This window comes from Colletes gigas, unplaced genomic scaffold (genome assembly GCF_013123115.1).
Source record: "Colletes gigas isolate AHSC1104 unplaced genomic scaffold, ASM1312311v1 Colletes_gigas_Sc00016, whole genome shotgun sequence".
NCBI lineage: Eukaryota > Metazoa > Arthropoda > Insecta > Hymenoptera > Colletidae > Colletes > Colletes gigas.
The window spans coordinates 4,050,111-4,065,775 of NW_025106645.1; the positions used below are offsets into that span (position 1 = coordinate 4,050,111).

General features: G+C 35.2%; 1 protein-coding gene across 2 annotated transcripts; it reads right to left on the bottom strand.

Annotated features, from left to right (window-relative positions):
- Nucleotides 1–272: 272 nt before the first annotated feature.
- LOC122400134 (muscarinic acetylcholine receptor DM1) lies at nucleotides 273–14,462 on the bottom strand. 2 transcript variants are annotated; one of them, XM_043401404.1, is made up of 8 exons: nucleotides 14,343–14,462; nucleotides 11,401–11,647; nucleotides 10,224–10,367; nucleotides 7,962–9,423; nucleotides 6,844–7,123; nucleotides 6,649–6,739; nucleotides 6,236–6,577; nucleotides 273–5,847 (listed from the first exon to the last, which is right to left on the bottom strand). In XM_043401404.1, the coding sequence occupies exons 4-8, from the start codon at nucleotides 8,428–8,430 to the stop codon at nucleotides 5,221–5,223; spliced, it is 1,809 nt and encodes a 602-aa protein (XP_043257339.1). In that variant the 5' UTR covers nucleotides 8,431–9,423; nucleotides 10,224–10,367; nucleotides 11,401–11,647; nucleotides 14,343–14,462; the 3' UTR covers nucleotides 273–5,220. The 2 variants fall into 2 exon arrangements, with proteins under 2 accessions (XP_043257339.1, XP_043257338.1); XM_043401403.1 differs by having other exon boundaries at nucleotides 6,649–6,766.
- Between the last annotated feature and the right edge of the window lie 1,203 nt (nucleotides 14,463–15,665).

A 15,665-nucleotide genomic window follows, 5' to 3' on the forward strand; every position in this document is an offset into this window, starting at 1 on the left:
ATAAATTTACACATTTCCACAACTTCCTCGTCGTACATTTGTTAAATATTTATAAAATTTGTGAATTTATAAACTCTTATAACATGTTCGTACGTTTGTTATAAAAGTATAAAGTTTCTCGATTCGAAAACTAAATTTATGCAAATTTATAAATTGTATATATTTATAAGAAACATGTACACTTCTGTGAATATTTGAATTTCATAATGTAAAATGAATTCGTAGTTTGCTACGAATCGAAAACTTTCACGTGAAATATAAAGGTACGGGTGCAGATATAAATGGCGTTTAAAAATGTAGATGAGTAGCTTTTCAAACGGGAACAAGATAAAGAAGTTTTGAATAAAATTACTTCTTAAAGTTTTGCAAGATTTCCAATTTCTTGCAGCCCGAATCCGTGACTTCGATTATTCGCGTGCCCTTAATTATCAGTAATTGAAATTAAATAACATGGCGGTAACAAGTTGATGCAAAAATCGTTCGTAAAAAAAATTTGATTTCAATTTACAAAAACTGTGATTCGATGAGTCCTTGCAAAATTACGAAGGCTATGGCGTTTGCTCGTAAGCAAAGTAAATGTAATTAGAATAGTTTTATGAAATCATAAGGTCACTGTAAAATTTCACGTATATTTAATAGCGAAAATTGAAAAACCTTTGTACAAAAGTTAAGTAGACATTTAATATAAACAAGAGAACACCTATATGCAGAAAATAGAAAAGTTAGACACTGCAGTTTTATAGGGAATGTACAAACGTTCTATCCAAGTTGAACCGATGGAAACTGAAGAAATTGGCACACCTTACGGTACATATTCGTTCTACGTATCGTACGTGCAAGTACACGCACGAATATGCACGCGTAATATATTAAATTATCCATCATGTTTATGTGCGTAACTTTTCTCTTTTTTTTTTGGAAAATTCATTTTCGCCTTTGGAAGAAGACTGTATAAATCCGCTACGCGAAACGAGAATGTACGTTTTTCCGACTTATACGATTATCCCGTTCGCGTGCAAAACGTTTTCGCGAGATTTTCTTTGTACGATAAGATTATAAAATTTATGGTGTTTTTCTTTCGACGCAAGAAAAAATTCTCAATCAGTTTTTTTTTTTTGTTAATTGTAAAGAGGAATATCTTCGTTTTTAAAGAAACTGTACGCCTCGATAATCAATAAATGTAATCAATTTGTATGAAATTTTAATATACGATTCTATTTACAGAGAAAAATTTTTAAAGAACATCTTACGATCAGACTTTTCTGTACATAAAATTGTACGCAATTCGTTTGCGCGGTAATTTTTCTCTGCAAGAATCCTGCGTTTCGACGGGCAACAATTGCCCACATTTACATACATGTACAAGTGTCTTATATAGGACAACTCTTCAGCAGTCGTGACAATGAACGTATCACGATTAGTATGTCACATATGTATTTATAAATATATATTGAGCATGTTACATAAGTATTTATAAATATACACATTAGAAATAATGGTTGAAAACAAAGAAAGTGAACTTAAAAAGTTCTACGAAATAGTTGAATTCATTATGACTTTAGAATAACGTTATTCTTCTTCGAGAATCTAGATAATTAATGCGTTCTTTACAACAACGCGACTGCTGGGAAGTTGATCGTATGCTTTAATAATAAGTGTGTACTTTCAAAAGTTTTGTCACTTAAATGATCATGTTCATATACATCGACGTAGTAACTTAAAAATTTGGTAAACTTCGGTGTTACTTTTGTAAAAAAGGATTTACGTAGAATCGACACCGAGTGTATTATTTATAAATGAAGCATAAAGGTATATCGAATGAACGAGAGGTTTTTTTTTTTTTGCCAATTTTTCTGTAATTCGAGATCGTTTTTATTAATTTTAGATGGTGTATAAGTGTATGAAATTACTGAGACGGTATTGTTTAATGACATTTTTTTAGCACATTCCGTGCAATTTAATGATAAACAGTTTCCAATATTTAATATACACGCATTATAGTTACGAATAGTAATTTCATTTCCATTCAATTCCTTTCGACGAAACATCCACCTTACGATTTTGTGCTTAACAGTTTGTGGAATTATTGTCAGCTAGAAAATAAGTACAGTTACAAAAATTGTAAAAAAATTATGCAATATAAATTAAAGTATCTTCCAGCACATTAAGAATGCTGTTACGATGCTGTTGAAATCAAAATTTGAATATAAGTGAAATTATTTCATTGAAATATTTGATATCACGGAACCAGTTTCAAGTATTTAGCGGTAAAACTATCTATAGTCTTATTAAAATTATGCTGTTAATAAACATGACCGTGCAAACATATTTGCGAAGTACGCGTTTCTTGGCTACTAGCTTTTAATTATCAAAATTTCATGTAGCCGTTCGATCGTGTACAAAATAATTACCTAAACGATGATTTAGGTAAATTTATATTTAATATTAATCACTTTGTTAATTATTGAGCAATTAATTATAACGTACTATTCTCTAGATACATACAAACGTATGTAGTGTTTGGAAAAGATAATAAATTAAACGTAACAGTAACATTATTACTATTTATATGTTTTATAATCAATAACTTATTGTTCCCTTGATGCGACGATGGCAGGGTTAAAACTGTTTGAATAAAAGTAATGACTAGTCGTAGATGACTATACATTTTTGTAGAATATAAAACTAATGGTTGAGAATTTCATTTTACATGCAGAGTGTTTCGTAATTCATGATAAAAATTGGGTCATCGTTATCCTTGATTTTTGTTTTATTTCGAGCCGTAGAATCTGGTTCAATTTACACCATGAATTATGGAACAGTTTGTTGTATCAGCGATTCTTAATTTGTGATAAATATCTGGGGGTTCCCGAAATTCCACAGAAAAATTTTAAATATTATAAAGTTACGTATTATTTCAGCGAAGAATGCAATAGAAAATAAAATAGAGAGATCCAAAACAACGAGCGTATTAACGACAATTGAACTTAATTTCAGAATGCAATGTTTTATTAATGGATTTGGTAATGTTTCTAAAAATTTTGATTTCCTTTCATTCTTAGAACTTTTTCTGACATTCGAAATACAAATGATCATTTCTTTGTATTAAATTCAATGTAAAACAGTCAAAGATTCTATAATACACTTTTGTAATTTAAAAAGGAAACCTACTAAATTCCGTGTTATTTTAAAACCCTGCTTATATATTGGCAGGCACTTTAATCGATTTAATACAATGCAGCAAGTAAACGTTTGAAAGGACACATTTATTAAATTAACTCCTTAAATTCATCGATACCTTAAAGCTTCATTTGGCACGTGTGATTACAATGTTACTTAATACGAAAAAATTGATGTGGCGCTTGTCACTCAGTTTGTTGCCTTTATACTGCGACATCTTCTATTTGTAATAGCGCTTGTTTGGTTCGCCATGTCTAATAACACTTAAAACACTCATTTACAATCTGGGCTACTATTTAAAATGTACATCGAGTGCGTTATATCTTTTTTTTTTTCTTTTCTTTTTAATAAAACGCACAAAAAATGCTTGTCATTACTTTTCTTTAGACTTCGAATAGATTTCTTTTTGTGCGGTGTAGCTTTATAGACTGTTCACGGGACCGAGTCAGTTTTTTTTATTTTCCATAGACAACAAGGAATTGTTATCAGTTTTATTCACGAAAGTAAACGATAACGATATCAAACTCCTGAAAAAAATCGAATTACTCTATTTTCTAATTTTTTTTATCAGAAGGTTCGAATAAATCGAATAAATTCACAGAGTATCGCAGTAGCAAATAATTTGAAAATGGTAAATTTATATTTGTTATATTAACTTCTTGCAATTTGCCTAATTCGTCTGATATTTGATTATGAGTACACGTAATTGTTTATCCAATCGATTCGTGAATTATTCAATGATTTCAGCTGACTTTATCCCGCGAACCGTGGAAAGACGTTCATTTCACGGTAAAACGACGCGATCTCATACTGTCGCACAATCACCGTCGCAGTCGAACCATAATAATTCAGTACGGTTGAGAACGTTTTGAATATCTTTCCCTTTTTTTTTTTTTTTTTTTTTTTAATCTTTCCTTTGTACGGTTCAGAAGTATATTTATAAAGGTTATTTTCATGGCAGTATTCGTGTTGCATTGCCTCAAATATGAAAATCCGAGCTGTCGTAATTGCAAATGTTTTTTTTTTTTTCAGAACTTCCATCGATCCCTCCGGCGATTTAGAATAAAAATTCCTTTTGCTTTTAAGTTGCTCTCGTCAGTCGTTATTAAGTTTCATCTCAGCGACGTAAAAATAAATATCTATTATTATTCAAGGAATATTCTTCGTCGAACACAATCATATACACACGTATTCGTGTAGTCGCGTTCACTTAAAAAAAAAATAAAATTAATTTCAAATCGAAAGAATGATGTTCTTCTAATGATTTAATAATATATAGTATGTAACACGATATATGGGATTCGGATTCGTAGATTTAATTTTGTTACGTTGAAATAGTAAAATCGCTTCGTATAAACGTGTGTCCGATTTCGTCTTGTGTCCAATGAGAGCTTTGTATTCTGTTAATACGTTTACACGGATGAAATCATTAAACTTATTGTTAGTAATGCTTTTTGATTGCAAATTCACACATTTGCAAATTAAATTCATTCCTTTGTTTCGGAGTACGTGGTCTTGTTGATCAGATAACGGATAGTTTATTTTTTCTACCACCGTTTCTCAAAAATCAAATTGTGCAGCGATTACGATAAAGTTTGCTCTCTTTTTTGGTACAAAATGGAGGCAGCTCCAGTCTTATAATAAAATAAACAGGATACAGATTTCAAGCTCGGTGTAAAAGTTTCTCCAAAGGGTTTCTTAAAGAGGTATTTGATTAAATAAAATTAAACAGTGATTTTACACGGCCCCCTCTTCGTTGTTTTACTGGAACAAATTCACATCTCCTTATTACAGCAGACCCTTCAATTTAAATTTCGAGCTGACATAAACAGTAGAACTATTATATTCCTGAAACGCGAAGTTACAATTTGAAAACAGCGCGAAACCAGGCACTCGTTCATAGGAACTTATTGTACCGTATCAATCAGATGTCCATGTCTGAATCGGTTCCCACATATTATGTTACACCCTGTACAAAGTGCACGTATCGTGCGTAAAATGTGTTTTATCAAGTTTCTCTTTTTTCCCCTTTTTCTCTTTTTAAATTGAATTGTTTTTTAAATTGTGTTGCTTGAACACTCCAGTCCTGTTCCTGTTATGCCACTTACACTTCAGGATTCTCACGTAGGTTCTTCGGAAAGCCGCGTTACAGAGAGCGTAACACATCGGGTTCACAGTACTGTTAATGTAACAAAGGTAATAGAAAAAGTCCCAGAGTTCCTGCGGAATGTACCACGAGCATTGCGTGATCGATTTTATCAGGACAAGAATGTTGTACGGCGCCCAAGTGATGATGAACGCCAACAAGATGGCTGACAAAGTCTTTGCGGCTTTTCGTTCACTTTTCTTCTCCTGGATCTTGTTTTTCTTGTTGTCGTCGGTCTTGCTGGCCGTTTCCTTACTCGCTACTGGTTTCGGTATGTACTTCGTGTTCAATGGTATTTTTATGTCGGGCATTTGCGACGGCCTCCTGATTATCGAGGGCGGGCTCGACAGCGTGCTCTCGAGCCGAAATATTTTACCGTTCTTCTCGTCTACGTCCTCTATCATGCTGTGAAGCTGGCTGGGCACGATGTCGTCGTGATACATCTTTATGCTCAGCCCCTCCGTGTACTTCCCTATACCGCTGCTGTCCCTTTTCGGAAGCTGAATCAGAATTGTGTAGACCTACGACGAGATTCTTATTACACCAACAAACTACGAAACAAACGCGACGGTTACATTTAATTTCTTTCGAGCAACTTCGAGGGAAGTCCCTGAACGCGCGGGAAAACGCCACTGGGCAGTTAATTTCATTTTCTCAAATGAGAATAATAATGCTAAGGTTTGATATATGAATAAAACGTGATGGCTAGGCACAGGCTACCGGGTTACTGGGCTACCGGGCCGCCATTTGCAAAGTTCTGATGCAGATAATTCAGGCTGAATGGAAGCGAACAAACGATTCTTAAAAAGCATAGAATAATAACGAAAAATATTTTCACAATAACGAAACACACAACAGATTCAATAGCATGCAAACAGCCTCAGAAATTCTTTTAAAATACGAACGTACAGTATCGCTGGAGATACTTGTTGTTGACAATTCACCGATTTTCTCAGACTTTCTGTATTCGTGGTTGTCGGCGATACTGATGCTTTTGTCAGTAGTTAGTGTTGTGGATTGAATTCCGCTTATGGAAGCAGATCGAGACACCGTACCAGTTAGAGGAGTTTCTGCTGATAATGGTGTTATAGTTTCGTCGTAGCCTTGTCCCGTACGACTGCTCTCTGCGCCTTCGATATCGTCCTCGTCGTCGTCGTCATCGTCGTCGTCGTCGTCGTCGTCGTCACGGCCGCTCAGCCACCATGCAATGCACCACATTTTAAGCCACATCCACGAGAAGGGTCTGTATTTCTGTGAACAATTTTAAAGAGGAATTTGCAAGGCCAAGATGTGTGCCCATAAATATCGTTTCGAATACATACTGTTTTATATTGAGGATAATGTTTCTCAAGGTACGAGGCTGCGATATGTGTCGAATTCATGTCATCGGCTGTGCTGGACTCGCTTCTGGGCCTTTTATAGTCGTCCATATTTAATGCGCTGTTAGTAAAGGAGCAAACGTACAATCGATAATAATTTAAATTCTCATTTTGTGTTAAAAATATTTGGAAAACCACCTAGATGGGTTATGTTTGATGGCGTCCTGTTTTCCTGCCTGCAAATACGGTAAAATCTTCTGGCGGTTCGTGGTCTTTTTCCATATCCTCCAGTATAGAATACACATCACGGAAACGGGGACATAAAATGCGGCAATTGCTGTACCAAACGTGATGTAATGATTTGTCTCGATGAATTGTATGTAGCAGGCATTATCGGGTACTGTTCTTTGTCCCTCGATATATGGCCAAGCATAAATCCATGGTGGCCACAGCAGTAACGATATTCCCCATGCAGAAGCTAGAATAAAAATTATCTATTCACTCTTCCCTCCGTTACAACGTTTTTCTATATTATTATTATTTGGTACAGTAAAGTTCCGATTATCCGGAATGTCCGACTATTCTTAAATAAATGTTACGAATTTTATTTTTTATTAACAAATTGTATTACTACATTACCCATGGTTGTGTTTATTAAAAATAAAAAATGAATTTTTAAGAAAAATCGACAGTAGGTAAGCGCGGACATTTTTCGACGTAATTAAAAAATTTCAAATCGTTCTAAAAAAATTATTTTTAGTTCCGGGGGTCAATTACAATCATTTTTGGTGAGTAGACATACCCCCGAATTCCTAGCCAGTTTCGAGAAAAAAATTCAATAAGTGGATAAATTTTTCGACAAAACTAAAACATTTCAAATCGTTCTAAAAAAATTATTTTTACTTCCGGGGTTCAGTTACAATCACTTTTGGTGAATAGACATACCCAAAAATTCCTACGCACTTTCAAGAAAAAAATTCGTTACCCAAAATATATAATGAGTGGCCAGAAATGGTTCCCCGCATGCGTATGTTTAAAAAGTCATAACTCCTGAACGGATTGGAGGATTTTAATGTTTCAAAATGCAAACAACGCGTATTCTGGTGAAGAATATTTAGAAATTCCAAGAATGTTCGAAAAGTTATTCTTTGACCCTGTACAGAGAGAAAGCCTCCATAAAAATGGCGCAATTCCTCGTCTTTATCACTTCGTATGTTGGTGTAGTCCAACTATTCGGCATATTAGATTTTCTGGCATTGCCCCATTCTCGAGTATGCCGGATAATCGGAACTTTACTGTACGAAGAACCAGTTTACCGATCATAATGGCTGCCTTGGAAGTTGTTCTCTTGGCACGATAGGTAAGAGGCCACATTATAGAGAAATATCTGTCGAAACTGATGATCAGTAGATTTAAAACCGATGCGTTGCTTGCCAAATAATCTAACGCTAACCATGTGTCGCAGACATGCGACCCCAATGGCCAATAACCAAGCACAGTGTACACCGTGAAAAGGGGCATTGAAATTAGACCGATTGCAAAATCTGCAATTGCTAAACTGAACAGGAAATAATTGGAGGTAGTTTGCAACTGTTTGTCGATTTTGAACGAAATCATCACCATGACGTTTCCAACGACAGTCATCACGCTGAGAATAACTGCAACGATCACAATAAGCACGCGCTCCCATAGTCCGTAAGAATGTGGTTCGCCACCACAGTCAAGACCATTGGTCGCATTGTAACTCTCGTTTCCGGAAATATCCACAATTGAAGTTACATTCATGTCTGAAGAGTTCACCTTCTCGAAACAATGTTTTTATTCGTCCTGAATTTTGTTCCCTTCCAAAAAACTCAAATGAACCTTCCCGTTTCTTCGTTCCTGTTCTCCTTTAATACTCTCGATTAAAAACTTCGTCTTTGGTTTTCAATGGTTTTCTTTTAACCCATTTTCATTTCAACTATAGATTCTTCCATTACGTTGACATTTATCATTCCTATTTTTTCTCTTCGAACCACTTCGAGTTTTAGTAAAATCCGTCCGTTTGTTGAGATTGTATAATTCTCCTGTTACTTAAAACAATCTGTTTTACATACAAAAGTTTCTTATTTATCTTTCATTTTTTTTTTTTTATCGTTTAGAATTCATTTGTTTCGCTTCCAACTAATTTCCGTAAAAATTTTTCCTTCCATCTCTCGCTATTCAAAACGTTTCGCATTCGTCGTTGTAATAGAAATATTTTGCAACTATATCCACGTTTTTATTTCATTATTCGGGTATGTCTATTTTGTTGCTCGAAAGTATTTACTTGCGATTCGATGAGAATACTCTTAATGAAAGTTCTCCCCTTTGTGATTCCCCTCTTCTGTCGCGTTCGTTCTCTCTCTCCCTCCCTCTTCCTTCTCCCTCTCTCTCTCTCCCTCTCTCTCTTTCTCTCTCTCTCTCTCTCTCTCTCTCCCTTTCCCTCCAACTACTATTTCTTTTTCGCATATATTTAGAAATATTGTTATTCTTGTATGTATTTTTTTTTTTTTATGTGTCACGTATTGAGCCAAAGCATCCTCCTCTGAGTTTCAATCTCTTCGTAAACTGTTCTTCTTGTCCTTCATGTGCAACCAACGTAGATACATGCGGCACGGACGTACGCACACGCGATTATAAACTTGCTTTCCTGCGCAGAAACTGCCACGGAAATTTATGTACGAACTTCTCATTTACGGAATTAAGGGATGCGTCAACTGTAAAGCTTCCTCGATGTTTGTGTCGATGTTGCGCAATCTATAAAGAAAAAAACACATTTAATTCTTGATCTTAGCTCAAAACGTTCGTGTATTGAATTATGGTACACGAATTAAGGGGGGAGTCCCAATGTGAATGATAGAAAATCGAACCATTTTTCTTAATTTTTTTTAAGGAAACGTTATATCTGACGTTATGATTCTTTTTTGCAGTTTACTTAGCTATCCTTTGGGAATACGAGATAATTTTTTTATTAATTTTTATTAACTTTTAATGTTGTCACCTGGCGTAGGTGATTGCAGCTCTCAAGGTTGGCTAAATCAAAAAAATCAAAAAGATTTTTATTTGGTAGGTTTACAGTTATCGCCCGTACAAAAATAATTAATTTATGTTGCGAATTGACAAAATGGTGAAAGCTTGAAGTAAAAATTGCAAAATTTCGTCGTTTCTTTTGCAACTTTTTAATAAAAAAGGTATGATAAACTCGTTATAACAGTTTGATTTTGGTACGGGCGAGAAGTGTTAGTATGTGGAACAACGTGTAAAAATTTCAAAGCAATCGAACGTATAGTTTTTGAGATTTTATCTACGCCAGTTAAGAAACTAACGTTTCGAGAGAAAAAATGTTCTACAATCCATAATACTTGACATTCGTCTCTCAAAATTTAACAGTACATTCTTAAATATATATACTTTCAAAAAATGAGGGAAAAAAACAATTGATATTTTTAGGGTCTCGCGTGAGACTCCCCCCTTAAAAAACTATAGGCTGACAAAGTAAAATCAAATATAAATCAATCGAAGAGCGAAGATAAACGAGCTTGATTCATATTCATTACCAACTAAGTAATCCATACTAGTATCCAGGTTAACGTTGCCACCATCAATGCGAATATGTCCTGGAATGTGCAAGCTACCATTCTCAAATACGCCGCAATGTACTGGTGAATGGAGGGAAGTCATTTTGTACATTTATGGTGACCCTGTAAATTGATGTTCGAAAATAAATAATAAATGTTTTGAAATCCCAACGCCAGGATGTAAACGTAATAAACATCGCGTGACTGTTCTTTCACGTTCGAATGCATCAGGTAGCCGCAAATTGCAGATTTTATAAATTGGTGAACGCAAAAAACCTCGAAGTATTGCGAATAATATTTTTGAATGGTCGAAAACGTGTATCGAGTATTAAATAGAGGCAATTAGAAAATGGGGAAAGACAAAATGTCCTTCCATTGATGCAACCAATAGGTATCAATGTCTACGTTTTAGAAACAAAGTCAAGGAAGCCAAACATTCGTGTGGACGTTCCTCATTGTTTTTCGTGCGCCGAATTCATTCTTGATGTTACGTTCGCGTGCTTTGATGCCTCGTATAACGCGGTTTATTATTAAGTGGCACGGTTGTACGTCAATAGCTTTGCATTAGTTCTCCTTATTCAAGCTATAAATAATTTTCCAATATTGTTTCATCCTCGCACGCATAAGCACCCGTAAACCGTGTCAAGCGATAGTTCTATTAAAATACATCTTTGCATATATTAAAAATATCATCCTAGGAAAGGATTAGTCTGCCGAAAGGAAAACTGCCGCATAATACTTTCGTCGGTGGCTTCGTCGAAATCGGCTCTAACTCAAACGAGTATTAAAAGATAACGTTACGTGTTTCGCGTTCTGCTTGCAATGTTTGCAAACTAATTATAAACTAATTATAGTATCGTTGGAACGATTATCGTGCGGTCAAAAATAAACTTTACAAGCAGTTTTCTCAAAAAGGAAGACCAAGAGAGCCCCGCTATTGGCAAAATCGAAACGCAGACAATGGCACAGAAATGTTTCCAATAACCAGTGCCATCGACAAAGGTTGAGTCCTCGGCATCTATTGCATTAACCGTATTGAAGCAGTGATCGCATACTCTCTAGAACAATGGCAGATATAGACGCCTCGTCGACGGAAGCCCTTTTGAAAACGATGCAGCGCTCGACGTTACACGGGTGTTAATTTAATTTTACTTACTTCTTGCAGACGTGCACTCTCTGCCATTTATAGCTGTTTATTGATAACATGTCGCTTTCTCTTTTATATCCGTGAATTTTGTTTCAGGATCGCGTAGCGTCGAGGTTTAATGAGCGCGGCGCCATTTGCCACTGACATGTTGAAATTAGTGATCATAACAGCAATTCCAGTCCCATTATTCACCATTTCACACAACACGGTATCACGATATCTTTTCCATCGAATCTCAGACCGGCAGATATAATTACTGCGCATTGAAAACATGTGTAAAGCGTATAAATAACAATACATAGTATACGAATGTGCATATATACATAGGATCTTACGTAAGATTAAGTTTACAATTTTTTTTTAAATTAATAACAAAATGTAGAATCAAATTTGTTCGTGTGAAGCTTATCGAAACGATTGAATTGGAAGATTTGTCGTCTGTCCAATACGCACTATTTCTACTAGTATCATACTTGCATCGTATATTAACACTTTAATGGCCGCACGTATCACGCGAAGACCGTTGTTCGTCACTACTGATATTGTAGACCAAAGTGAGATACATGAAGATGTTAAGAATATTATTATAAGGAATTATAAATGTAACTTCAACAAACGTAATAAGTTGAATGTATGCAAAGTCACGTATACGTGACAGCGGCCGTCAAAGTGTCAAAAATAGACAAATTTCTAACAGTTAAAATTGTCAATCACGATCACAGCCTGAGAAATTAAAGACGACACGCGTATCTTTTTATTTAGGAAAGTAGCATAAGAGCGTTATGGTCAACCAGTTGTAGCGGCCGGGCGCGTGGGTCGTTTACCTGAAACGGACCGCACTGTGGCTTTTAACAGTTCATTATGATCCAATTATAAAACGACCATCCTAGAAGTGACCTTATTTTATAACGGGCGCTTTAAATAATGCGCTAATATTTATCTTGTTTTATTTTTAATTAGTTAATTAGGCTCGAGATTTGTAAAACAGCACGCTTATAATTTTCGTAGCGCAAACACGAGTTTGTCGGAGTGAAAGAAAATGTCTGAAACGCCTTAATAAACGAAGAAATAGCAGCTTTATGCAGTTGATAGTTTCGGAGACAAAAATTGATTTGCACAACATGTTTCCTCTCAGCCTCTCAACGAGCACACTCGAATTAACTCGAGCGAACGATACTGTCAGAAATGTGCACCCTTAAGTTAACTCGAGCAGCGTTACATTTTATGTTACTATAATGTGCATGCTCGAATAAATACGGGCTATGAAAAATAATCCCAAGAAAGTCGTAATTGTTTTTAATTCTCCTGTGATACCTCGTGATTGTCCAATATCGTACATTTTTTTAAAAAATTATGTCCTATCTTCGAGACCAAAAAAGCGTGGACGTCGAAACGTAGAGAAAACGTTTTCATTTTTTGGACAACGGTATTGTAAGCGAGTAAAAAAATTAAATACAATTAAGAATCAGCGCACTGTACGCGCAATTAAAATTTAGTCGATTAATTATCGTCCACTAATTATATAATTTATTAAATAATACTGGCGGTTAATCAAAATGAATTGCAATTAAGGTTTTATCTATTGCGGAAATGAAGGGTTCACGACGATTGACAGTTAAATTAATCGTTAATCACTCTGAACAAGTAGATAACGGTTAAATTAATCGTTACTCGCTTGCGATCGTTGATTAATTAAATTACTGATCGACCCACGGTGAAGTCGTGACGAAAATATCGAACATTTTTTTTTTTCTGCATATTTAACCGTTTAACAATCACTTTTTTGCGGTTGACGGATACAAATATTTACATGTACAATAACAATGTATAGTAGCGTATAATAGTAAGTTGATAATTTGTCGAATACACATGCGATTGAATATGATTTGGCTGATGCGTCTGACCATTAATTACTTCTTCCACTTGCACTTAAATCTAACAATAAGTAGCACTCTAATCAACGCATATCTGTAGGAATACTGTTTTTAAATAAAATTGACGGCACGAACAATAGAGAAATAGTTGAAATTATTACTATATTACATAGAACACCAGGATGTAGTAACTGTGCTGATAATGATATCATAAAGTAGTTTCATGCAGCAAAGATAATGATAGTATCGTCAAATTAATATGTATGCAAATAAATTATCATTTTCCAAAATAGTACTGTTATCGGTTTAATGTTGAATATGAAAATTATAATTAGAGAGTGCATATAAATATCATACATAACATTCGATTAACAAGCTATAAAATATTTAGAAGTAATTGATCACATTACCGTAACAATAATTAAAATTTACTTACTTCGGGGTAAAATATATTTACAAAGTCTAGAATAAAATTAAGATTAGAGAATAAAGGCATGCAAAATAACTCGTACGTATAATGAATTAGATATAATGCAGAGTAAATTAAAAGTGTTCTTTATACGAATCAAGGCACATAAAATCTCTCATAAAAAAAGTGTTCTTAGAATGTTTGAAAGAGCACAACATGCAGAATGAAACGTCTAAAAGGGCAAATTAGAACATTAATCGCAAAATTAAACTGTAAACGAATTTGTAAGTTTGTAATGTCGGTCACCCGTGACCACCATGGCAGTCAACGTGCTACAATCGAACTCAAATCCGTTTTATTGGCACAACAACACTTTGATGTGTTAAACAGTCCATAACAATGAAAGTTATTATAATTAAAGCGTGGAAACAGAAACAAAAATGACGAGGGATTTATATCATACATTTGTATTAATACTAACAGTGATAATAATTGTTGCTATCGCTGCTAGTATTGTAATTATAACAATTATATTACACAGCTCTCCTGTAAATCGATCGATTCTTCTAACATATTAAACAAATTATACCATGAACGAAGTATTAACTATAATGTATAAATATAATAATAACGATCGCTATAAAGTGCAATCTTTTGAAGCTATTTACCTTTTTCCATGTGTTCACGCATACCACATAACCACTTGGATAAAATTCATCGATTCCTTAATCGTACAACACATATTACATCTTGTTCCTTTCTCATGCTTTTCCCTGCATCGAGGCATTTACTACAAAACGCAGGAAACAAAAACACTGAATTAAAGACACTAAAATACAACGTGGAATGTTTACTTATTTTAATATTAGAACTAGAACGGCGAACTATTAGGCGTGGTAGGAAACTAACTTATGGTAGGAAACTAATGATCAGGGTTGGGGTGAAACGCAAAAATAATTTCAATACTTTTCGAATAAGAAACAAGGATTAACGAACGTTTCTCGTGGTACTTGACGAGCTTGGATTGTACCAAAGTCTCGGGCGTTTAAAGGCGAAATAGAAAATCTTCGAAATTGTCATCGAGCAATTTGGACGAAAACACAGCGTACCGATCGAACGATAATATTTACGATAAACCGGGTCAAAGTGGACAACGAAAATCCATAGAAAAATCGTCCGTGGCTTCTACGGTGTTGTTGATGTTAAAAACATCACTGGCAATAAACTCAAAATACGCAGCTCGGTGTACACAAAAGATCCGTATAATGTTTTCAGTTGTTTCACCAAATTCAAGTCACTCGAAGACCAACGTTAAAAGCCGTGGGGATACGTAGAATAAACTGGATTCCAAATATCGCGTGCATCGGGCGCACAAAAATATTCTGAACCAATTATTGACCACCAAAGATTCCGAAGTTGAATAAGTACCGCCCTTTTCTCATCAATCATCAACGACACATTCTCGTCATTTTGATTCACTCGAATTCGAATCCAAACCCAAGGGGGATAGACAACACAACAAGTAGACACACGGATCAAGGGAGGACGAACCGCGTGTATGTTATATAATGTACCCCGCGTACGTGTAGATGTGTGACAGAGTAAGTGAGCGAATAAGTGAGAAAGAGAGAAATCGAGAGAAACACAAAATGAGAGAGAAATAGAGAGAGAGAGAGTGTGTGTGTGTTATGTGTACATGAGAGAGAGAGAGAGAGAGAGAAAAGCAGAGTGAGGGAGAGAGGAGAACGCAAAGCAACGATGATTGCACGAAGGATGCGTTCGCGACGGAAGTACGAGGCACACTAAGGGCGTGGGCAACCAGAGCAAGGCCGGTGTGGAGTTCCGAGGGGAGGACCACATTGATTTTGATTTTCGAAGCGCGCGCATGAGTCTTCGCGTTCAGCTCTGCCCATTCATACGTATGGGACGTTGGTCCTTAGCTAGTGGATACTACATATTCTCTTGATCATTCACACTTAACATCAGAATTT